Source organism: Alosa sapidissima, chromosome 7 (assembly GCF_018492685.1).
Source record: "Alosa sapidissima isolate fAloSap1 chromosome 7, fAloSap1.pri, whole genome shotgun sequence".
In the NCBI taxonomy this organism is placed as follows: domain Eukaryota; kingdom Metazoa; phylum Chordata; class Actinopteri; order Clupeiformes; family Clupeidae; genus Alosa; species Alosa sapidissima.
In genome coordinates this window covers 13,097,675-13,123,736 of record NC_055963.1, presented here as the reverse complement: position 1 = coordinate 13,123,736, position 26,062 = coordinate 13,097,675, and the positions used below count along the sequence as shown (strand labels likewise).

Sequence of the window (26,062 nt, the reverse complement as noted above, 5' to 3'; positions counted from 1 at the left end):
TTCATTCTGTATAAGAGAACAGTCACTCTGATTTCCTCATGTAACTGCTGCTCCTGGGACTATATTTATTTGTTTGTACAGGGACACAAAGTACCTCAGCTCGTCTCTGTGAGGGGGGGGGGGGGGGTCCTAATTTTGGCCAATTTGTCCTCTCACTTTATAGACAGAACTTGCCCTCCTTTTCAGACTCTAGTTGGTGGTCACCCTATTTCTGCTATGTTCTGCTACAGCACACATGTAGCCTCTACTTCCCTTTTTAAATACAAATTATGATTATCAACTGTTCAACTGGATATTTGGCATCAGGCACCATTGCTGGATTGATCAACAGGCTTCATCAATGATCGATGAAGACTTTTCAAAAAGTTGGTTGGCAAGTACCCTTTAAATTATGACTTAAGTTTTGTGCAAAGAAATGAGACAGATTGAGAATTACAAATATAACCATCAACACATTTGAGGAACCTTGCTGTGAAAAAAGGTGCCAATTACAAAGCATGATTATCATACATAGCATGACCTGTGTTATTTGACTGAAGGCCCCCATTTAGATATCAGGGTGAATAATATAACCCATGATATGGGAGGGGCCCTATTAGGACATATAACATAACATAATTTATGTTATTTGACTGATCTGGGGCTATGCAGATATCAGGGGTGGAGAACATAGTAGCGACTTTTACGCAAAAAGGCTTGGGCCCCTGGGCCTGGGCCCGTTAGGCCTGTTCAGTAATCCACCCCTGCTCATAAATTTGCCTGTTTAGAACTTTCTAGGAATTTCTGTCTAGAAATTTCTGGTGCGTGATATTCCATATTTAGCCTGATTAGAGTTTGAATAGGCTAAATGTTTGGGATGTAAAAGCTGATTAACTGATTCCATGCTCCCTTGAACAAAGTATTTTGAGTATTTTTAATAAAAAAAAAAAACAATACTCAGTTTCAAAAAATACATTCTGGTTCCCATCCCATCCCTGCAACACATCCTAGGCTCCCAGCGGCGCTCGGGGAGCAGTGAGGGGTTAGGTGCCTTGCTCAAGGGCACTTCAGCCGCTTCCTACTGGTCGGGGTTTAAACCGTCAACCCTCCGGTTACAAGTCCAAAGCGCCCCAATTGTATGAAATTGTATGAAATGTGTGAATATGACCATAACTGCTCTTTCCTGACTGTTTTGACTGTGGTGGTGGGTATTGTGGACTGTGTGGCTGGACACGTCTGTGGTGAGGCTTGGCTGAGAGAATATAGCTGGACAGTGTATGACGCTGTGACTGGGAGATGTCTAGCATGCATTTCTGCACGGAGGCACTCATTCACCGGTCCCAGTTTTGGGCTGCGACCAAAACAAATCCACCTATTTATGCCATTGTGTCATTCTTTGTTTTTTTTACAGCACTGGACTATTTATTAGATTGCGATCTCCGCCATACTCACTGACATTGTTTTGAAAGCATGGAGATTATACAGACAAACAGTTGCTAACACAGGAGCTGGCCGCAGGGAGCTCAGACACGTCCGACATCATGGCTGCCTTTCTTCCTTGAAGTCTGAAACGGAGGGAAATTAGCTCCTATTTTAATGACTGATTCGACTTTACTAAATCAGTAACAATGGTGTGGTATCACAATAATCTGTATCCTTTATCCTTTATCCTTTTCCCCAATAAGGTGAGAATTAATTATAAGGTCACTGGGTAGATTAGAGATAATAGTTCATGCTTTATCCAGGTGTGCTTTTTGCCTACTGACATATTACAGGGCAGCCAGAAGAAAAATGCTGTGGATATTATTGTGCATAATGTAGGTTTCTCCATAAAATAAAATTGTGTCAACGTTTGGCTACACCTGTTTCCAGAAAAGAAATATGAGGCTATTCTGCTTCCGGAGACTTCCATAGCTTTTATGCAGTGCCTCTAAGTGTGCCAGTTGGGAACAGAGCCCTGGACACGCTCATCTGAATCAGCCTTCAGTGTGATCAGTGGGCCACGGACAGCGCACAGGCGCATGATTAAATTTCACAGGGCTGCCCTCGTCCCACGCTTCACACAGACAAACACCAAAGGCCACCAGGGAAATCCATCCGACTCATAAATGACCACCTTTAATAATTGCTGGTAGATGTGGTTTGAGGTTACACCTTCACTCAAGATACAATGGCACTTTGATCTGTGTGGGGTTTTCATACAGAGCTGTACATTGTAAGTTTCCTCTCCTGTGAGATCTTCTGATAAAGGAGTTAAGAGCTGAGCTGAGTTAAGAACGTGCGTGTATGTGTGTGTTTGTGTGTGTGTGTGTTGTGTGTGTGTTTCATGAGTGGGAGATAGAGTGTATGGCTACAGATGTTCATTCAGCTGTTTACTGGTAAAATGCCTTCCGCAGTAGGACCCAGAGGGCTTGCTGTATCTGTCATCACTAAGGCTGGACAAGTACACCTTTATGGGGAAGCTGCCAAACAAGACGTAAAAATCCTGCCAAAGAAGTTCAACTCAAGCACAAAAAAGTTCAGCTTTGAGCCATGTAATTGGCTCATAGCACCTGACAGGAAAATACAATGGTTCCTGAAGTCAAATTTGTGACTGCTATATATTTGAGGCTGTAGAAATCATACTCTCTTCACTCACATCAGTCCTCAGATAACACTTGCCTAAGAAGTCAAGACGAAGAGGATTAACAGAATGAGCGCGTCAGTGGCCGTTTATAGGAATATTTACACCGAAGATCGCTTCAGACAAACGTATGGTACCGAGGACAAACACAGCGTGCGGGAGAAGTTCCATGAAAAACTCCTCAAGAGGTGCAGGTGTTCGCAGGTTTCGTGTCACAACCTGTTGAAGGAGAGAGTGCCGATTTTCAACTGGCTTCCAAAATACAGGCTAAAGAAATGGATATTAGGAGATGCTGTTGCGGGACTGACAGTTGGCATTCTTCATATACCTCAAGGTAATCCGAGTAAAAGGCACATGTGTTGTGATCTGTTAAGTTTTTAAGGTAATTTCGTACTTCCACAGTAGTTAGAGAATGGAATGAAAATATATATTACCAGGTAAAAAATGCGGTTTTAAAGCTGCTGTTGATTAGCCTACCGGTCACTTTCGTATTAAAATTTGATTAAAAAACATCAGTGCATAGCTGACAAACTGCAGCTGTCTCAGCTTAATTACAGCCGCTTCCATACTAAGCCTTGTTAATGTCAACACGTCAGGTAACTTCAAGTCTGGAGATTGTATGAAGAAATCGCTTGGTTATAAAATACCAAAAAAAGTTTAACTCAATTCATTAATATGTTAACCATACCGAACATGGCAAAAACCCAATGTTCAGACCTGAAGTTATGTTAATTTATTTACAATAATTTGTGTATATTGACTCCAAGAATTAAATTAAACAAGATGAATAATGAGTAGCCTAGCCTAATTGAAAAATCTCCCACTTACCCAACAAGACTTTGGCAGAAGAGGGACTCCCAAGGTTCTACACAAGCGTTCTCTTATTTGACATACACTCTATTTCCTCTAACATAAGCTCTATAACAATCGAATGGCTTTTTCCAAATTCAGTATAAAAGAGGCACCTTCATTTCAGGCTCTGAGTGAAACATTTCATAGTATATGGTGACAACATCAAGAGCCTTTGAAAAGGTCATATCATCTTGTGAAGAAATGTGCACAACCTTACAAATCTTTCAAAAATCATATATATTTCAATAATAAATTTTGTTTTTAAAGAACAGAAAAAATGTATTGACACATAGATTATCCTTAATATGTTTCTGTATCACTAGGAATGGCTTTTGCACTGTTGACATCAGTAGCGCCCATCTATGGGCTGTACACTTCATTCTTCCCTGTGGTTCTCTACATGCTCTTTGGGACAGGCCGTCACGTCTCCACCGGTAATCTCAAATGTATTTCCATTGCATGGATTATGGGCACATATTTTTCAGGTTATATTAGTGCATTGGAAATTTGTGCAAGTTAACTGTAAATTGTATTTAACTTTTAAATGTAAAGAGCTGTGTTAAAATAGTTGGCATCTGCAATTACTCAACTAATTGTTGCCGCTCTTAGTAAAGCCTTTTGTCACTATTTAAAATTATATAGTCAACAATATTCCATGGATAATGGACAAAAATATAAAAGAATGACATACATTTTCTGAGAAATGTCTGGTTATTGTGTATTTGAATATTTGTATATGAAAATGTGAAATGGATATTAGTAACCAAAATAAAAAACTTGAGGCTTGTATGGTTTTTGTCCCTGTCGTTTGAGAATGTGTATGGTGTTGTGATGTTGTGGCCTCTCGCTGGGACAGGTACCTTTGCTGTGGTGAGCCTGATGACTGGTTCTGTGGTGGAGCAGCTGGTGCCCACCCCTCTGGCTCTGAACACCAGCAGTGCCGAGGCCGCAGAGTTTGAGGCCCAGAGAATTGGAGTGGCATCCGCAGTAGCCTTCCTCTCAGGGATCTTGATGGTGAGGAGAGTGTGCAGTTAGACCTTCAGAAACACTCAGCCACATCACAATAAGTGTAACGGAATGAATTTCTGGCTAGATATTACATTTGGTGTTCTGTGTAGTTGTCGATAAACTCATCTCTAGTCTCTGTTGTTTTCAGTTAGGCATGTTCAGTCTGCAGTTAGGTTTCCTGTCCACATATCTGTCAGAACCCATCGTCAAAGCCTTCACAAGCGCTGCTGCCTTCCATGTGACTGTATCTCAGTTGCAAAGCATGCTGGGGCTACGACTACCCCGTTACACGGGACCCTTCTCCCTCTTCAAGGTGAGTGTGTACTGCAGTAGGCAGGCTGTGAATTAAGCACAGCTGTGAGGGCGAACGGTTGTGCTCAAGTTTTGAATGCTAACACAGCGAGTCTTCTCTGCAGACCCTGGCATCGGTGATGGAGAATCTGCCCCACACAAACGTGGCAGAGCTTATCATCTCTCTGGTTTGCCTGGCTGTTCTGGTGCCGGTCAAAGAGGTGAACACGCGCTTCCGCCAGAGGCTGCGCACCCCCATACCAGTGGAAATCCTCACTGTAAGTCATCCACAAATCTGATAGGGTACGGCATGTCCTATGCATGATATTCCAACTCATGGAACGTCACTCGGCCAATCAGAAACAAATAAATAGTTCCATAGAACCCAATTGTTGTATAAAGGCTTATAGACCCTTTCAACAAGGTAAACAAAAACAATGCTTGAACGTTCTATTTGGGCCCCAATCTACTTCCTCTACATCAAGATAACATATGGAATGTTAAAAAGGAAGTCTTGTGGGGCCAACTATGATGCTGATAATGGAACTCTCTTGAAAGGGTCCATAGACAACCTTAGATTATGTTAATGCTTTTGTCCACACATGTGTGCTGTGTGCATTGTTATATCTATGGATCCTTGTACACTATTAATAGGTCATAATTGCAACTGGGGTGGCATATGGCTCCTCCCTGGACTCCAAATATGGCATTCAGATCGTGGGCCATATACCTGCAGGGTAACTAAAATACTCTCTCTACTATACTTCCTGCTCAGAAATGAACTTGTACCAGTAGAAGCATAGATGCATATTGAAGCATGATTGTCCCTTTGTCACCCCCAGGTTCCCTCGTCCCCATATGCCTAAATTGGAAGTTCTGCCAGAGATTGCTGGGGACACGATCGCCCTCACATTCGTAGGCTATGCTGTGTCTGTCTCTCTAGCAATGATTTATGCTGACAAGCATGGCTACTCCATACAGCCCAACCAGGTAGTCCATCTCTCGCTCTCGCTCTCTCTCTCGCTCTCTCTCTCTCTCTCTGTCTGCCTGTCTCATGAGGGGATCCTAATCAAGTGTGATCCAACTGAACATTAAGTTACAAAAGTAGCAGAATTTCTCTTAATGCTGGTGTCTATGTGATATTTGAATTGCAGTGTTGTTGATGTCCTCCCTCCAGGAACTGCTGGCTCTTGGCGTCTCCAACACAGTCTCCTCTCTCTTCACCTGCTTCCCCAGCTCTGCTACTCTGGCAACCACCAACATCCTGGAGAGCGCTGGCGGCCACACACAGGTGCACACTCAATCATTCATTCATTCATCATACATTCATTCAGTGATTCAGTCTGTACATAAATGTTCCATTAACAAACAACATGGAAAGACATATAGGTTTGTTTTAAGGGTGAGTTGCGGATGTTTCCTACAGCTGTTTTTCCTTTAATATATATATATTTAATATATATCCTGAAATATTTCCTTTAATCTTCCTTTAATATGAATTTAGTTAATTTCCTTCTGGGGTAACCCGAAGTAATCACATGACTTTAGATGTTAAGAATGCCTTGTGGGGGGGGGGGGGGGGGGGGGGGGGTGGAGCATGCGTCTTTACCACATTCAGTTGGAATCCAAACTCACTTTCATTTCCTGATCCCGCCCTATCTCTCTCTCTCTCTCTCTCTCTCTCTCTCTCCCTCTCTCTCTCTCTCTCTTTCCACCTGTCACTCCTCTCCCTCCCTCTCTCTCTCTCTCTCTCTCCCTCTCTCTCTCTCTCTCTCCCTCTCCCTCCCTCTCTCTCTCTCTCTCTCTCTCCCTCCCTCTCTCTCTCTCTCTCTCTCTCTCTCTCTCTCTCTCTTTCTCTCTCTCTCTCTCTTTCCACCTGTCACTCCTCTCCCTCCCTCTCTCTCTCCTACTCGCTTCCTGTCACTCTTCACTGTCCTTTTTGAATAAAGGCGAAAAGCCCCAAAATATCCTATGAAACAGTAATGTGCTGTGAATAGCAGTGTGTGAAGAGGCTGTTCTGGTCTGTTCCACAGCTCTCTGGCCTGTTCACCAGTCTGGTGGTGCTGATCGTGCTGCTGCTGATCGGACCGCTCTTCTACTTCCTGCCCAAGGTGAGAGAGAGCGCGGAGCTTGAGGAGCTGAGCTCCTGTTCTGTGTGCTGCCACTGGCGTCCAGACTCACATGTCCCCTGTGTCCCTGTCTCCTTCAGGCCCTGCTCGCGTGCATCAACGTGACCAGCCTGAGGCAAATGTTTGTCCAGTTTCAGGATTTACCAGAATTATGGAGAGTGAGCAAAATTGACTTTGTGAGTACTCATCACTACAAACTTTATGAAGATTTAACTTCAGATCATTTCACGGCTCATCTCATGAATCTCATGAATATATATATAATATTGTTGTGCGTGTGAGTGTAGGTTGTGTGGCTAGTAACCTGGCTGTCAGTGGTGGTGCTGAATGTGGATTTGGGTCTGGCCATTGGAGTGGTCTTCTCCATGATGACCGTCATCTGTCGTACTCAGAGGTACGCATCCTGCAATGACATTTGTCAAACACAAGCAACCTGTGAAACCTACTTAAACAGCCTATTCATTAGTTTATTGGAACGCTTATTCACTCCATAGCATTGTGAACATATATGTATGGGATATACTGTTATTAATTTTGCAGTCTTAATAATTGCTAGTGTCAGAGGGGAATAACTGCGCCTCAACTGGAACAGTCCCATTAAAAGTATTGAGCTCATTATGTAACTCGCCGTGTAGAAAGCAATTGAAAAGTTTTAATTAGAATTTGTGCATTTATCAGCAACAATATGCGCTTTTGATTATTTATGCCCCCTAATTATGAATCTCAGCACCCTGGGGCAGGGTGGGTACTGGGCCGCTCTATCCCTCGTCGGCCCGCTATTCTAAAACAAACTCTCCAAACGCATTCTTCTCCTGGAGGACGTTAACTTTTCACACTCACCAGAGGAGAGAGCGGAGGCATTGGCACGAGGCTATGGACTTAATGAGTTGGGTTATTTTTGCTCAGGGCCGGGTGCTCAGTGCTGGGGAGAGCCTCCAACACGGAGATCTACAGACCTGTAGACAACCACAATAAGGTGAGGCCCCAAGCCTTAACTACTAATCTTGTGACATGTTAATCTGACATTTTTAATACCTCAACAGAAGACATGGAGTTTTGATATAAGCTTTGATATTATGAAGTTCTCTCACTTGTTGTCTTCTAAATGTCCTTTTAAATATGAAGTTCTCTGACTTGTTGTCTTCTAAATGTCCTTTTAAATATGAAGATCTGTCACTTGCTGTGCTCTGCGTTATCTTCACCACTGTTCTCTTTGCTCCTCTTCCTCAGTGCTATGAAATTCCAGGAGTGAAGATCCTGACCTATAATGGACCCATCTACTATGGCAACCGGAGCTTCTTCCGGGCCGACATGAGCCGACTGCTGGGCCTGAGCCCCGAGAGGATCCGGCGCAGGGAGAAGGCCAGGAAAGCCCTGGAGAAGAGGGAGCGAGAGTCCATCAGCACAGTGGTAAGAGAAAAAACATTCAAACACACAAAATGCTATGTGCCAAGCTTTGGCATGTCTTTCATTGGGTTATTTTCTCACTCATTTAATAATAACCTGTATCCTTCCTCAGGAAAGAGGTGTTGCAAATACATCTTTCTCCTCTGAAAACGAGTTCTTTAAATCAGGTCAGTCGTGCTTTAGGTGTGTTCAGGGTTTATCTATAGATGAGCCCTTCCATGGTGGTCTCTTGTCCCAGATGGACACACAATACTCACATTCTGCCCTTCCCCTTCAATGTGTGCCACTGCAGAGGCCCTGGAGAGTGAGGTCCAGGCTGTCCTCATCGACTGTGCCAGCGTCATTTTTGTGGATGTTGCAGGAGCCCGGCTGTTCATTCAGGTAGAGAGACTGGTGTGCATAACAACCATATTGACATTAATGAGGATGAATTCACTTTCCTTCTGCGCACTCATCATATGGGTAATTGCTTTTCAGATGTGTATTGAGTGTCAGAAGGTTGGGATGAGGATATACCTGGCAAACTGCAATGGTAAATGTGCTTGCACATACAGTTAACGTTTTTTGTGGTTGTGATATTTACAATCTGTTTTCTTCAGCAAACCCAATCTACTATAGTAGAATAATTTGCTCTCCCTGTTCAACACCTGTTGTCCTGTAGAGAGCGTGCTGAAGATCCTGACCTCCAGTGGCCTGATGGACTACATGAACCCTCAGCACATCTTTGTCACTGTACATGATGCCATGGTCTACATTCAACAGCAGAAGGTAGGCAGGAGCCAGAGAGGGGAATGATCCACACACAGAAGTGATTCACCTTTATTATCCTTTGTGAAACTAGGCATTCTGTGACGAACTGAACTAAAGTATGTGGCCCTGTTTTGATCAGGAGAAACCATCAGAGAACAACACAACAATTTGGGTGTAAGATGGCATTTTTATTCAATGGGGATGTAGCACCTGGGATCCCAACCAAGTTGTGGAGGGAAGAGAGCTTCAACAGCCGGAAATGGACGTGCAGATGGGCTTCAGCAGTGTCCCCAGTGGTCTGCCTGTTCTTTTTTGTCAAAATGGCCGCTGATTCAAAAGGCATTTCCCACATGGCTTGCACAGAGACCATTCCATTTAGAAATTGGTTTGCTATGTTTGTGATGCATCAAAATAAGGGTTAAATCTATCATGTTATATACTCTTAAATTCTGTATTGTCTAAATTGAGGTTATTGACCATATATTATGAACATGGAGACTGCACTGAATATTAGCTGAGATTTGGTAGAACAAAATAAATATACTCATACCAACATGTCATAGAGGAGCATGATCTTGTTTTCTGCTCACATCACTACTATCAAGGTTCACATATCATGCTCTATAATCATTTGTCTCTGCACAATAATATAATGAATAGATCCATCCAATACATAGCAAGTAAAAGCAATACATGAATTATACAATACAGGCATTTACAGACTAGTAGGAACCTGAATGAAGTGAAGGGTCCTTATGCTCTTAAGGTATGTTCTGTTGTGCTGTATTCTCTACTTATCAGAACTGTAGGATATCTGCCCTCATGATCAGGAAGTGTGACTTGTTCAGATGGAAACCATGAGCACTTTACTGGAGAATAGTAGATATATGCCTAATTCCTACATGATATAACCTCTCTCTTATGCACACACAGACATAGACCTCCCACGTGTTGGCTTTCTCACCACAATTAGCCTACTCAAGACCTGCTCTATGAGCCATATGCTGGAATGGGTGCCTGCTCTTCAGCATGGGGGCCCGCACGATATACTTGTTATAGTTGTTATATTTGTATGTTGGCCTGGGATATAAAGATAAAGAAATAAATTATTTTGTCTGTACTTTGTACTCAATCCATTTACGATGTACTTCTTGATGCTGGAAAAAATGACATGTATTTATTTTTGTCATTGATATTTTAATAATGTACTGTATGAATAAACATGAATTATGTACACCAACCACAAATTTGGTTTCACATTATAACATAACCCTGGATACCTATTAATAAATAGTAATACACATTATAATATATTAATAAATATATTATAATTGAATATATTTATTTCTTTGCTACTATATCTTTTTTATGCTTTCATAGAAGCACACACACATACACACACGCTTGAAGACAGTTTAAGCTGTATATGGAAACTTATCTATTTGACATAGAATCTTAATGAGATATCAATGTAATGCATCAAACCAGTAGTAATGATAATACTGTAATAATGATGTAATATAATGTCGGTCAGTTCAAGGGCATCTGAACAGTTGAAGGACAATAGATGTTGCTTGACAGTAGATGTTGCTTGGCTGTCCACAATGATGTAACAGTTAAGACCTGTCCTGCTTCCCATGCTCTCCCCACCTGTCCACGTTCACAAAGCCCAGCCACCCTGGAGCATTGACAAGATATTGATTAGAAAAAGACAGTAATTAGAATTCTGATTATAATTATTTGAGTTATTTGTGAATTGTTTTTATATTTGTATTACATTCTTGGTATGGTGCCAATTGAATGCCATGGTTGGTCACCTAAGGATGATGACATTTGACAAAGATTATTTTAGGCTTACTATAATTTGAGGTGTTCCCATGGTCATTCGCTTAGTCAAGCAATCAGGTTGTCAAGGCCCCATTCAGCTGGGAAATGGTAAATGGAGCCAGGGTCAGCAGTGACAACACAACAACAACAACACTTGAGTCAAACATGCAGCAAACTTCAACATATTTTCTTAATATCTGTTTACACAATTTAAGGACATTTAATAACAATTGCAGATGGCCAAAGTGCTGGTTTCCGGTATATGATGCTGAGGGTATTCTGGGGTATTCTCACTGTATTCTGATGTGTTCATATGTTACATCTGTGTGTAGTATACAACAGGGAGAGGTCCATATTATTGTACATAACCGTGTCTTAGCCTGTGTACCAGCAGGAAGGTCGTACAGGCCAATGTTTAGGAACATCCGGGGAACATCAGTGATAACATGGGCCGAGGGAGACATCATGTCTGCCTATACGGGCTAGTATCTCCATCTGGCCAGAGCCGGGTTTTGTACACTGGTTGGCACCTGCCACGTTGGCATGATTGACGTTTGTATGTTTTAGTATAACAGGCTTTGTCTTAGGTTTTGACACGGAGACAGATCGAGGAAACGACCCGAGGAGCATCTTCTGTCGGAAGGCTCAGCAGCCGCTTCTAAGAACAACCACAACTGTTAGACTCTGCACAGTTTTACTGTTTGAGACTTAGCCTGTGTTCTGTTATTCATTGTTGTACCATCTACAATAAATCATCATCTAATCGCCGATCCTGATCCCTGAGCTTTATTGACCATCTTCAATACAGACATTAGAACTAAAACACAACGCAACAACCAGAGAATCCAACAGTATAAGTTATCAGTTTGAGGTCTATGCTATTTACTTGCTGGTTCACCAGGCTGTACATCCTCTCCGGCCTCAGTCTCCTCTATGTTTCCCTTTCACTGACTGGTCCCTCCTTGTTCGCTGATGACCTCTGCTCCTCCATCAGGTGGTCATGGGCCTATTCAACTGGGAAATGGTAGCTGGAGCCAGAAGGGGCTGTGACAACAACATGAACATTTGTCAAACAGGCAGTGACATTCGTCATTGACTCATTTTCTCAATATCAATGTCAGTGTCCATGTTATGCTATTTAAGGACATTTAATGCTTAAAGTTAAATCAAGCCACAAGTTAAATCAAGTCACTTTTATTTATATAGCACATTTAAATACAACAGGAGTTGACCCAAAGTGCTTTTTTTTGCTTTGTCTGAACTTACGGTTCCTCTCGTACTGAGCAGGATTACCATTGCAGCAACACATCATCAGTAGGGTAAAACTAACCTGTCTCACGACGGTCTACACATCTGGCCATAGGCCACAACCCAGCCAGAAAAGATTTTTAAAAAGGTTAACTGTGGGCATTAATAAGCAGTTTATGGTCAATGCTATACCCATAAAAGCGAAACTGTGGGCATGCATTTGTAGTTTGAAGTCTATGCTATTTGCATTCTTACTGGCTGGTTCAGCAGGCTGAAGATCCTCCTCAGCCAGAGTATCCTCCATATTCACCTTCTCACTGGCTGGTTCAGTAGGCCGAAGATCCTGTCTGGCCTGAGTGTCCTCCATGTTTAGGTCATCCTAAACAACAAACATGTTGTTTTGTACCCAGCCTCTCTGGAGCACCCAGTGTGGCTTGCGCCTCACTTGAAAATCCTGTAGAGAAGTCTTCAGCCTTTCCTTAGGTTCTCCAGGAGCTCCATCTCCCTGCACCCTTCTCTCAGCAGTGTCCACGTTAGCAGTTTTAACATTAGCTGACAGCCCAGATGACAGTTGTTTCTTCAAGTTTCTCTATTTCTCCGACTTGATCTGGGCCATGGCGGAGTTGCGACAGATCCTATCATTTTTGGTCCTCTGTCGTGTTCTACTTGGTCTGAGACGTTCTCGGATGATGTTGAAGATGGCTCTCATGGCTTCCATGAAGCAACCACATTCTCCTCTCAAATCTCCTCTCACCTCCATCTTCAAATAATAATAATAATAATAATAATAAGCTTTATTTGTATAGCACCTTTCATACACAGAATGCAGCTCAAAGTACTTTACATTTGAAGCATGTAACACAATAATAGTCAGTCAGTCATTATCAATCACTTTTCTTTGCTGTTCTTTGCTGTTTATGATCTACTCAGAACATATCAAAAATATAGAAAATGACGTCATAAGACTGGCAGCCTTAACCCTCTTACCCCCCACAAGCACGCCATATGGCAATTGTGGCAAGGAAAAACTCCCATATTCCAGGAAGAAACCTTGAGCAGAACCTGACTTAATAGGGGGAGCCCATCTGCTTCTGGCTGGCTGCGCCCTCCAATAGTAGCAGATGTAGAATAATCTGAAAAAGTAGTCTACAGGATAAGATGAGTTAACTAAAAGCTTTCCTGTACAGGTATGTTTTCAGATCTTTTTAAAACATATTTACTGAACTCGCCTGCTTGATGTACAGAGGCAGGGTGTTCCATTGTTTGGGGGCATAATGGATAAACGCAGCTTCTCCACTTATAGGCTTCTATTTGGTCTAAAGATGTTTAAAATAGACTCCTCTTTAGTCTTTTTTTTTGTAATGCTGTAGATTAGGAAACACTGGATGAACAATATCAAACAATTATTAAACCGATGATTGGCCTGTCTTAAACATGTTTTACCATGGGATTCTGGCAAGTGTTCTTTTTTATGTTGTTGTATGTTGGGGTGGAAGCCTAACAGTTGAGGACAGGAACAGATAAGGAAACCTGATAAGGAAAGCAGGTTCCATCATTGGTTCATGCCCAAGTTCTGTGGAGGAAATCCTACAACAACAATGGGAATGTAACACCTGGGATCCCAACCAAGTTGTGGACAAAAAAACAGAGGGTGATGAGGAAGAAACAGAGGGTGATGAGGAAGATGAGGAGTGTGCTGTCAAGGAACGAACTTCCCTTGTACAGCATGTTCACCAAAAGTGGTAGGAGCCAAAGGCTCCTCCTAGATGCTCAACAGAGAGATTCAGGAGGTCATTTGTCCCTACAGCAATCAGACTTTTTAACAACAGCTGTTGACTTATTACTGTTGTGATTTATGTTGCTGAGATTGCTGTGATTGTTGTGTCCTTTCAGTGCCTGTGTCTGGTGCATACCAATTTATTTGTTGTGGTAGTGAATGTTGTACTGTGCCCTGTCTTAAGTAAAACTGTCCTACTGATGTATGTTGTGTGTGGTTGCCAGGTAGCAAAATAATTTCCCCCTTGGGGATTAATAAAGTGCTCTCCCTCAATGTTATCTCTGGTGCAGTCAGGTCAAACTGATACAGTGTTCTACTTTGCACTTATGTTCAGAAGATTCCAAATAGAATGGCCACTTTTGAAACCAGACTGCAGGTTGTTATGTCACAGACTTACTTGAAGACCACTTTCTCCAAAACCTTTGACAAGAAAGGAAGAAGGGAGACAGGTCTGTAGTTTTTCACATCAGTTGGACTAGTGTTTAAAAGAAAAAGGAACTATTCCAGAACTGAGTGAAGTATTAAACACATGCGTGACTGCTGGAAGAACAGCAGGTGTGATAGTATACGGGACAGGATCCAAAGGGCATGTTGTTGGATGACTTCACAGTAGAGAAACCTCTTCATCATAAGGAGAGAAAGAGCATCCAACGATGGCATCATGCCAACACAGGGCAAAGCCCTCCTTATAGGTGCATAAAACTGATGATGATTGACAGCAGGATTGACAGAAGGTCAACAGGGTTAAAGTGCTTTACAAATAAAAAAATAACAATAATAAAATATTAACATAATTAATATAATATAAAATGCCTACATATGAAGAGATAAAGCAATAATATTCATAATCATTTGTTTTTATTACTAATTTTCTTAATGCAGACGTAACTTTTAAAACAAACTTTATTGTAAATGTTAACTTTTGTAATGTGCATATTCTGTAAGTGTCTTTGGACAAAAGTGTCTGCTAAATTCCATAACATAACCATCTAATGGTGTAGTTTATTTTATATATTAATGTTTGTCCATATTTTGTGTATTAACAAACGACACTATTAGATACAGTAGCATAAGCCACAATTACTACCTATGACACAAAAATAATAGTTCAACTCTACTACTGTAAATAATGATAAATAATTTAAAATCATCAAATCAAAAATTTTACAAATAATAAGTTTTCATGTAAGCAAAACTTGGAAAGACTCATAGACAAAGAACTGAATTTAACTTTTTTTTATTTTAATCAGACATAAATGGGTGCATGTGCATTGTTGTTTTTTTCTCTTGTTGCCGGCATCTGAAGCCTGCGAAACGAATGGAATGCACATCAGAAGGGTTCTAGGTCAAGGTTAAAGGATGCAACTCGCTTCACAGACTTCTGCAGCAGTTTCCAATAGCCACCAGCCACTCCTACTGGATTCAGGTCCATCAATCTTCACACACTTAAAGGTTTGCTTTTTCAGCAGGCTGAGACAGTGACTTGGGAAATAAAATTAAAAACACTTCCGTTACAATAGCCAAGGTCTATCGTTTTTTTTTTTTCCCCCCCCGTTATCATGAAGACACAGACAATGCAGCATTTCTTAAAAAAAGATTTGGCATCACTAACTAAAAATAAGCTTCCAGAGCACAGTGCATATGGCTCAAGGTCATCCTAAAAATTCAGTGCAAGTAATACATGCGGCGCTTCCCTCATACCCCATTCCCCACCATAATACCCCAAATGCACCCCCACACACACAGTTTGAAATAAAAACACATTTTACATTGCTCTGGTCAGATGTAGAAAGACAGTAGCTATACATAGTGAGTGACAATACAGTGTTATAATCCCTGCAAAAGACATCAACATCAGATTAATTTAAAATACACCTTGATGACAAGGGGGATATTCTCATCCTTACTAATAATATGTCCATTTTGGCATTGTGGATACATGTCATAGATTACACTGCTTAAGTCTCTTCCCGGTTCTCAGCAGCACTTTGATTGGTGAACAGAAATAATTCAAGCCATGGAGAACAAGGTGAGGAGAAGAGTCTGTGTAAACACTGACGGTGAAGCACATGCTGAGAAAAACCACGAGCATGTGTTCTGTTTGAGAGTGAAAGTGACAGCAAGCAGCTGAAGGTGACCGGTGGAGTCGGTCCTGCGCTGCAGTGATGGAGACATGGCGTCACGCTGACACACACTGCCCTCTGCTGTTCCTCCTTCACTTCCTGTTCCACCACCACCGTTACCTTGACCTGATAAAAATCAACTCCGAGTTCAAAAGCAGGCCATAAAACAAGCACCCAAATTAATTATTTTCCTGCTTGATGTTGGATACCCATATGTTCTCCTTATCATCCAGTGTGTATTTCAAAAGAAACCTCTAGACACTACCTCCTCAGGGCATTCGCTTTTAAAGCTCAAGGAGTGCTTTACTAATTGGCATGGTGAAAAGTAGCCCATACCAATTAGGGAGTGGTACACAAGACCGGCCAAACGCTTCAGTCTACAGCATCCTGCAGATATCCTTCCCCAAGTCAGTCTCTCGCCCTAGAACGCAAGCAGCCAACGCCTCCCTAATCCCTATAAGGACCATCTGAGTCAAGCCATGCCAACATTCGCCTCTTTTAAGCGAATATAAGGCAGGACCCTATTCATGAAAAAAAATCAAAAACACAAAGTTTGATGTGTGACAGAGCAGCCAAACGAGAGACTCAAAAGCAGCCGTTAAACAGTACGAAGCATGTGCAAGAGAAACACTTTTCATGAATAGAAGAGGTGAACCATGCAAAAAGCCTCCGAAGCACACACTGCCAAAATGATACAAGGGAGTGTTTGACACTGGGCATACGGGTACATATAGGTCTGATATGTACAACATCAACAACAACAATGAGAATTAACGCAATAAATCAAAATAGAAAATAGTCCACTATTGCAAAAAAGAGTTATCTCTATGCAGACTATGAATTCCACACAAGCCAAAGTAACAGTTGTTGCACTTTCCTGCATAGGCACTTGGTAAATTCCAAATATAAATTCAGTTTACCAGTTTATATATATAGTTTAAAAAATCACCACGATTTCCCAATTGTGTTGATCCATAATGAAATATTAATGAAAACAGTTTGTTTCAACAGTATTGAAAACAACAATACTATTTGCAGTAAAGTCAAAGACCTTGTCTTTTATGTACAGTTCTGGAGTGCAGATTGCCGCAAAGACAAGGTACAAAGATTTACACATCTCTCTAGAAAGGTCTTTGTCAAAATGACTGAAATTAAAAATCAAGAGTAAGACAAAAAAAACATTACAGGTCCCTTTTCATTAGGATGGATGCAGCCTTGCCGAAAAGCAATCAGTCTGTCGCCCGTTAAGCTCACATCTACCCCATCACTGGCACCTGGCCTGAGACCTCCACACCTGCATGTCAGTCACATCTCGACATTTTTACACAGGAGTCTGTGTCGTATATTCAACAACACCACCATGACCAACATTTGTTACCCCATCATCCCAATTCAGTCCCACTGAATCAGGAGAGATGTGATGGAAAGCTGTGAAGTGGTATGTGGCCATTTAGTCCTGGTGTGTGACTGCCATCTTGTGGTGAAGATGTTAACTGCAAGTGAGGCATGTAAATACTAGTTTAGTCAGAGAGGGAGAGAGAGAGAGAGAAAGAGAGAGAGATAGAGAGAGAGAGAGAGAGAGAGAGAGAGAGAGAGAGAGAGAGACGTACACTGGAGTAAATGCGAAAGTTAAGGCGAACATCAAGACATGGATATATGACAGAGCTCATCTTACTGCACAACCAAGAAAGAAATCCTGAACAAATTGAAAGCAGTTTCCACTATACTGAAGTGCTATACAATACTGAAGTGCTAAAAACATGCCTCATGGTCCTCTGAAATGAGGAAATGAAACCGGAAGCACCTGCTATGGGGTCATGGACAAAAATAAACTTTTGTCATGGCACTACAGTTAAACACTAAATTTGGAGGTGATTGTGACTACTTAAGAATTAAAGTCATGCCTTTATGCTTTCAATTTCTTGCAATTTGTCGCTAGTCAAATTACACAGATGTTTGCTATGAACTCAAAGTAAAATCAATTTCACACTACATACTCTGACATTTTGGTCACATTTTGAGCCAAGGCTATTCCGTCATGAGACAACTATTACCTCCATTTAAAATACGTTCATGGCGAATCAAAAATAAATAAATAACTACTCCATATTATATGCCCCAGTCAAGTTGACCCTAGAACAAAAAATAACCCATTATTTTTAAGACTAAAAAGTGCGTCGATGCTACTATCGTTCTCCTTCGGTTCTAATATGCGTGTACAAAGACACTTTGGTCACTGGAATCTTGGTTGGAGGCAGTGCAGCGGTATCACATGGACAGACATGAGGGGTCAGGCTCTCCATCACATTCACAGGCAGGTCATGCAACATCAATCAGTCCTTCAATCTGTCATCCGATCAATGCGTCAATCAAACAGGAACGTTCCAAGTAATAAATGGAAGCTAGGGAGGGAACATGAAGGTGGGACGAGGGGGAAAGGACAGGGGTGGAGAGTGGTCAGCACGCCTCTTTTCTTAGTTAAAAGTTTCCCATCATCAAAGGTTATGTGCATCGTCCAGTCATGGAGCAAATACAGTGACTAATAGCTTTGGTGACCAAATTGACAAACCCCAGGGGTGTTTGTCATGGCTGAAGGGCGATATGGTCACTGGCGCAATGGGCGTGAGTTGGAGTGTGACGTGAGCAATTCTCTCCAGGTAACGGTTGTGGAGGGGTGGGCTTGCCGTCATGGCTGAGTTGCCCAGTGGGAATGGTGTCTCCCTGGACTGCACAGCTGTCCACGGACACACCACCACAAAACAAAAGCTGTAGGAGGGGGCATGGTATGCCCAGGCATAGAGGCACGCCACTCAAGCGTCTTTTCTCGTGCCACCACTGTCTCTCAAGTTAGTGAGACCTGCACTAAGGTCAAGATGTGGGCCTTCGATGACTAATTCAACACGGCTGTAGATTGTCTGTAGGCTCCTAGAACACTAGAATGGTCTTTTTTTTCCCTTTTAAAAATCCCCAGGGCTCCCCACCCTCCCCAGGACATACTGTGATGGACGTCTTTGGCAACACAGGCACAGGGTGGGTGTGGGCCAGCTCACGGCAGAGAGGTGGGGGGGGGGGAGGGGCAACAGAACGGGAGGGCACAGGAGGTCAGTTGTGGGTGAGACACTGGAAGCGGTTCTTGAAATAGAACAGCTCGCTCCTGGTCTGGACAGTGTCCGAGGAAGAGGATGGATAGCGGAACTTGTAGTAGGCCTTGTCACTCTCGGACTGTCCCCACGGGAGTTTGATCTTGGAGGCGTGGTTCACGATCACGTCATCGCAGGAGGCCACATGAAGAATCCCAAGGCCATCAATAAAGAATTCTGAAAGAGACAAGAGCCGGGAGGCTTATTAGAAATCTGACAGAAACACATTTAGCATCATTAACTAATTATCATAATTATTTGGGCAGTTGTGGCCCACTGGTTAGCACTCTGGACTTGTAACCGGAGGGTTGCCGGTTTGAGCCCCGACCAGTGGGCCGCGGTTGAAGTGCCCTTGAGCAAGGCACCTCACTGCGCCGGGATTAGTGTGTGCTTCACCTCGCTGTGTGTTCACCGTAAGAACGATGTCGAAATTAACATTTTTAAACAATAATGGGGTGTTTTCAGATTATTTAGTTTGTGGTAGAATTGTTGTATAAAAGCAATATAGCACTCGTGATCGTGTGTTCACTGTGTGCTGTTTGTGTTTCACTAATTCACCAATTGGGTTAAATGCAGAGACCAAATTTCCCTCACGGGATCAAAAAAGTATATATACTATACTATACTATATATATATATATGATCTGTTTGAGCCATTTCAGTCTGGATTTCGACCAAAGCACAGCACAGAGACTGCCTTGGTGAAGGTAACAAATGACCTCCTCTGCACAGCTGATGCTGGACTCATTTCCATCCTAATCCTCCTTGACCTGAGTGCAGCTTTTGACACCATATCCCATCAGCTGCTTCTGGAGCGTCTTACCAGCATTGGAGTGCAGGGAAGTGTTCATCAATGGTTCACCTCCTATCTCTCTGGCAGGACAAAGCTTGTCCAGATTTTGGACCACAAGTCGGAGAGTGCTGCTGTCACACAGGGAGTGCCACAGGGGTCTGTTCTGGGGCCCCTGCTCTTCATCATTTACCTCCTCCCACTGGGAAATATCCTGAGGCAACATGGTGTTCAGTTTCACTGCTATGCTGATGACACCCAGCTTTATATGTCCACCAAACCGACTGCCTCCCTTCCTCCTGCTGCGATGACTGCCTGTCTGCATGATATAAATCTGTGGATGACTAACAACTACCTGAAACTGAACAGTAACAAGACTGAATTACTTGTTGTTGGCTCAAAAACAACGCTGGCAAAGATGGAAAACAGACTCTCCCTATCTATAGATGGCTCCAACATTGCCTGCTCCACCAAGGTGAAGAGTCTTGGTGTTATACTAGACAGCACACTTTCATTCACTGCCCATATTAACAGTGTGTCTCGCAGCGCCTTTTTCCATCTGCGCAACATCGCAAGACTGCGCCCCTCCCTCAGTCAGCAGAGTGCAGAAGTACTTGTAAACGCCTATGTTACATCCCGCATTGATTACTGCAATTCCATCTTCTCTGGCATTCCACAGAAATCACTCCACCACCTACAAATAATCCAGAACTCTGCAGCCAGGATAGTAACAGGCACAAAGTCCACAGGCCACATAACACCTGTACTGTTGCAGCTACACTGGTTACCAGTTACCCAGAGAGTCCAGTTTAAGATCTTACTGTTGACATATAAGGCCCTGCATAACCTTGCTCCCAATTATATAACCGACCTCTTAGAGAGCTACACCCCTTCCCGCTCACTGCGATCCTCATCAGCTGGTCTGCTCAAGGTGCCCAAGATGAACCTCAGCACCATGGGAGAGAGAGCGTTCTCCCACACAGCCCCAAAGCTATGGAACTCACTTCCAAACAACATCAGGCAGTGTGAATCCACTGCCCAGTTTAAAAAGGAACTGAAAACGTATCTCTTCAGACTAGCCTATGGACTGTGATATGGCTAAATGGACTATATATATTTTTCTCCTTTTTTGATATATATATATATATATATATATATATATTTTTTTTTCCCTTCTATTTGTTTTATCTGTAAAGCGACCTTGGGTGTCCTGAAAGGCGTTCTTTAAATAAAATGTATTATTATTATACTTATCAGTCATTTATCTACAATTATACAACAATTGGGTTCTATGGAACTATTTATTTGTTTCTGATTGGCCGAGAGACGTTCCATGAGTTGGAATATCCCTGGACATTTCAACTCAGACTCAGCACAGCTAATAATAAATCACTCCGTGATACAATGCGAAGATTTGACACCCAGCTCTCCACTATTTCAAGCAATGGGTTACTCCTTAGCAAACCATAACGAAACAGTGCTTCACCACATCTGTGGATTAAGCCACACAGTCAACTCAATGTAAGTAAGATAAACGAGGATGCTAATTGTTTTCAGCATTGCCAGCATTGTGTATAATATGATTGTCACTTGGAGGAGACTTGGAGGAGATAACTAACGTTAGCATAATTAGCTAACCGCTGCTAACGTGCTAGCATCGTCACGTCAGGCTGTGCACAGTAGTGTAACATTTATTCACTATACATTAATAAAGTTGAGTGGTTCTGCAATGTAGACTATGTTTCCGTTTTTTTGCAGTATCATGTCCCTTACATGACATGGCCCAGTGTCCTTGTAACATGCATGCAGCAAACCTAGATATGAATGTGATTTCAACATTTCTTTCAAGACATGTACACCACAAAGACTCGTAACGAGGGGTCTGGAATGTTGGTTACCTAGCAACCAAGACGCTGTCTATTGAAAAGGGAACTATTTTTTGATGCGTAAGAACGATGTCGAAATTAACATTTTTAAACAATAATGGGGTGTTTTCAGATTATTTAGTTTGTGGTAGAATTGTTGTATAAAAGCAATATAGCACCCGTGATCGTGGGATTGGTCATGGATATTCCCACGGCTGTTGTTGCCTGCGCCACCGGCCTCGTGGCTACGGCCGAACAACACCCGTGGGAATATCCATGACCAACCCCACTCTCACTCGTGCTATATTGCTTAATTCAACACAACTTATATTTTGCATAGGCTGAACTACCCTGTAACATCATAACTCCATCCAAGCGAGCTAATGTCACGAAGCATTGACTACTCTGTCCACACTGAATCCGTTAAATATGCCCTTCTGTATGTCTCATTCAAAACAGCAGAGGAAGACAGGCAACAGAAAGAAAATAGAGATGGTCTGACAAAAAATCTGCTCAAAACTGCAGACACTGCTTCGTGTTGCATACTGCTAGGACATTCCAATTGAAAACAATGTAATACAACTGATTTTGCCGCTAATGCTCCCTCGTATCACATGTAATTAGGATTTGGTGTAATATAAATAAATAAACAGCTACAACCAAAGGCCTGACTGGAGTCACAGGATAACATCCACTCACCCAGATGAGCCACCCGAGCCAGTCGAGGGTCGAAACCCACTTGCTGGACCTTGTCTGTACGTGCCAGGAAGAAGTTGACCACCCCCTCTGCCACCACACAGTTGGGGTAGCCCTTGATGGGGTGGTGGAAGCCCCTGCGTATGTGCAGGCAGTCCCCCTCCTCCCCACCCTGATCCAGAGAGAAGGTCTGTCGGTAAGAGGCCTTGTAGCCCGTCACTTCTCTCACTGCTCCCCCGACCTAAGGAAGGATGAGGAGAGAGAGACAGAGAGAGAGATAGAGATAGAGAGAAAGAACAAAAGAGAGAGAGAGACAGAGAGGGAGAAAGAGAGAGAGGTTGTGTAATGAGGAAGTAAAAGACTTGGGATATCAGTAGTGTGATGAAGGCCATAAACATCTGTGCTCCAGCAGAGCTTGTGGGTTTATGGGGAACTCCCAACAGAGGCCAATGCTGCAGAGAAACGGTCACTGTAATTAAACACAATAAGACATTCATAAACATACTCCCACAGGCCAGCAGTGTGGAATGTGCTTTGTTCAGTCTGAAGCGAGCACTGGTTTCCTGTCAAATGAAGGACTGGAAACATGTCAGGGAGGAATTTAAAGGACATCACTGAGCCATTCAACACAAATACAATACACACGACTAGTTGACCTCAAGAAGTTTACTCCACAATTACAAAACTGGCTGAGAAAGCCTGTTAATTCACAGGCAATGCATTTGATTTTGATCCCATTAAAAGTCATCTGTTATACATAATATTAACACTACAAATTTCAGATAAAAGCAACTGAGCATATATTTTTCATTGTCCATTATAAAATTCAACTGATGAGTGTCACCCACAATCATATTTGACAGAATCCTTAGAAGGCGGATGGAATGCTGAAGTGCCCTTGAGCAAGGCACCTAACCCCTCACTGCTCCCCGAGCGCCGCTGTTGTTGCAGGCAGCTCACTGCGCCGGGATTAGTGTGTGCTTCACCTCACTGTGTGTTCACTGTGTGCAGTGTGTTTCACTAATTCACGGATTGGGTTAAATGCAGAGACCAAATTTCCCTCACGGGATCAAAAGAGTATATATACTTATGGACCCTTTCAAGAGAGTTCCATTATCAGCATCATAGTTGGCCCCACAAGACTTCCTTTTCAACATTCCATATGTTATCTTAATGCAGAGAAGCCATTATCACGCTGATACGACGTACTTCCGCATTCATGATTTTTGTGCACTGCCACTTCCGGTGAATTATTCATCACTCTGGCGTATCCATGATGGATGAGCGCAAGTTTACTTATACTGCATCCCTGGTAAATTTACCTAAAATAACTTTTTCTGACGTACATCGGCTAACTGAACAACACTCCATCACAGCCCGCTCCAAAGTGGACAAGGGATACAGTTTCTTTTTCGAGAACTTCATCTACGACTATGAAGGTGAGTGGCTACTAGCTAACATAACATTACATTAGCTAGGTAGGTTAGCTTATGCTAACGTCAGTTCGGCGTCAGCTCAGATGTTTGTATGGTTATAAGGTGTTTAACATACGTTAAACCCAACTAATGTAAGATTATTCAGCTTTAAATGAGGCTGAGTCAATGCACCCATTTCATTTATATTCTGATAGGAAGAACTTTAGCCTCTGTCAGTGTCAGCTAGCTAACGTCAGCATACAAGTGTCTCTTGCTAGAATCATTGGTACATCAACAAACACAGTACAAGTTAAAAATCACGATGGTACCATGAGAGATGTTTTTTTGTCTTTATCTATGTAATGTTGAATCACAGTATGCATTAATTATAGAAAGTTAAGACACCCATACCAGGTCCAGGGTGGTGCTCTCCAGAATGTCCACCAGCTTCTCCAGTTTGGTGTTGGCAGTGAAGATGAAGTCATCGTCCACCCACAGCACATACTTGGTGGTGACCTGAGACACCGCCAGGTTACGCCCAGCAAACCATCCCTGCAAATGAACATTAGTCAATGAACAACAGCGCAGGAAGACTACATGTTTATACAGAAAAATAGACTGCTGAATATGAATATATATATATATATATTTTCAAAAGTAAATCCTTTGAAGACATAACTAAGACTAATTCGGCAAACTGAACAGAAGATAACAGAAGACGTGTAAAGTATTATAACAAAATATGACCACATATGATATCATACAATATACTGAGTAAAAATGTGCTCTGAAAACATGTATAACTGTTCAATTTGCCGTACTTCAGCATGACTCTCCAATACACTTCCTGTCTACAATATGCCTCGCATAATTTGAGTGGACAAAAGATTTTTTGTCAATTTCAGTTCATACTGACTAAGCCTACTTCCCCTTCACAGTTAATGTTTCTCTTTGAAAAGGAAGACTGGGTTATACTAGAAACATTGTAATGAGGAGACACGGTATTCAAAGAGTCCCCTATTGAAATGTATGGAGTTAGTTGTAACTCCAGTATGGCATTTGTTTGCACATATTCCGCCCCTTCATTGGGCATACATTGGGCATAATCTTCATGTTCTAAATTACTTAAATAAATGAACATTTCTGACCTTTCCAAATGGCATTATGTAATGCTCAATGTAGGGACCAGTCACTGGCTTGGGATGCTCATTGTCATCAGCAATCACAATGGTGATAGTCGGGTAGAACTGCCGTATGCTGTCAATCAAATCCTGAAGTTTGTCATAACGCAAAAATGTCTTTGTCGCTATGGTGACAAGGGCACTCATGTTGTATTCTGAAAAATTGAGAGATTAAATGGATTGAATTCATGTGAGGAAGTGCTTGCCATGGGAACACATTTAGAATGAGTGTCTGCTATAACAGGACTCCAAGACTTGTTCTCTTACCTCCTTTAGGGCCTGGGTTATAGAGCTTAGGGGTGACACCATGACGGACCTTAATAGTGAAGACAGACTGGTGTCCATCAGTCGCAAACTGCACTGGAATACAAAAAAGAAAAATAAACAGTGTAAGAATTGCGTTTCCATTGTTTGAGGTGTGTGTTTCAGCGATTCACACAAAGAATGAATGTATTCCAGGCTAATTTTACAGAAACAGGATGCAGAATGATGTCAGAAGATGTCTGCTCCTTTAACTGACCACTCAGGGATTTTCCCCCCTTTAGTTTGTTAATTGTTTTTTCAGGTACAAATACAAACACACATAATGCTGATATGTGGTATATGTCTAGGGCACAACACAGAAAAAAAAAATAATTCAAGAGATTGAATTAAGAAATGATACCACACATTGTTATATGAAAACAACGACACACAAAACCCCCCACCCACCCACCCATACATATAGTGTGCATGACATATGCTGTCTGGAGATATCTACCATATAAAAGAAAACACAATTACTGAATACACAATTAAAGTAAGAACAATAATAAAAAAAACAAGGAAAGAAAAGAAAAAAACAAAGAAAAAAAAACCATACAAAGCCTGCATTCTACAAAGAAATGTGACTACAGTGGTTTGTCTGTTGTCTATTTGAGTAAACAGTGTACCCAGCTCTAGTCTGTCACAGAAGGAAGGC

General features: G+C 42.1%; 2 protein-coding genes across 2 annotated transcripts in view; one reads left to right on the top strand and one right to left on the bottom strand.

The window, feature by feature from the left end:
- Nucleotides 1–1,903: 1,903 nt before the first annotated feature.
- Nucleotides 1,904–10,171, top strand: slc26a10 (solute carrier family 26 member 10). The gene is made up of 18 exons (XM_042099399.1): nucleotides 1,904–2,936; nucleotides 3,778–3,888; nucleotides 4,311–4,468; nucleotides 4,611–4,775; nucleotides 4,879–5,031; nucleotides 5,408–5,490; nucleotides 5,596–5,743; nucleotides 5,931–6,044; nucleotides 6,787–6,864; nucleotides 6,963–7,058; nucleotides 7,170–7,276; nucleotides 7,789–7,858; nucleotides 8,113–8,292; nucleotides 8,402–8,456; nucleotides 8,582–8,670; nucleotides 8,767–8,821; nucleotides 8,951–9,057; nucleotides 9,179–10,171. The coding sequence occupies exons 1-18, from the start codon at nucleotides 2,672–2,674 to the stop codon at nucleotides 9,215–9,217; spliced, it is 2,073 nt and encodes a 690-aa protein (XP_041955333.1). The 5' UTR covers nucleotides 1,904–2,671; the 3' UTR covers nucleotides 9,218–10,171.
- Nucleotides 10,172–15,443: 5,272 nt separating this feature from the next.
- b4galnt1a (beta-1,4-N-acetyl-galactosaminyl transferase 1a) overlaps nucleotides 15,444–26,062 on the bottom strand; it is a 47,638-nt gene continuing 37,019 nt past the window's right edge. Inside the window, exons 7-11 of the mRNA XM_042097783.1 lie at nucleotides 25,369–25,461; nucleotides 25,069–25,256; nucleotides 24,332–24,472; nucleotides 22,509–22,746; nucleotides 15,444–19,331 (exon numbers count right to left, since the gene is read on the bottom strand). Coding sequence (XP_041953717.1) covers nucleotides 19,117–19,331; nucleotides 22,509–22,746; nucleotides 24,332–24,472; nucleotides 25,069–25,256; nucleotides 25,369–25,461 — 875 coding nt within the window. The 3' untranslated portion in view covers nucleotides 15,444–19,116. The remainder of the gene's footprint in view (nucleotides 19,332–22,508; nucleotides 22,747–24,331; nucleotides 24,473–25,068; nucleotides 25,257–25,368; nucleotides 25,462–26,062) is intronic.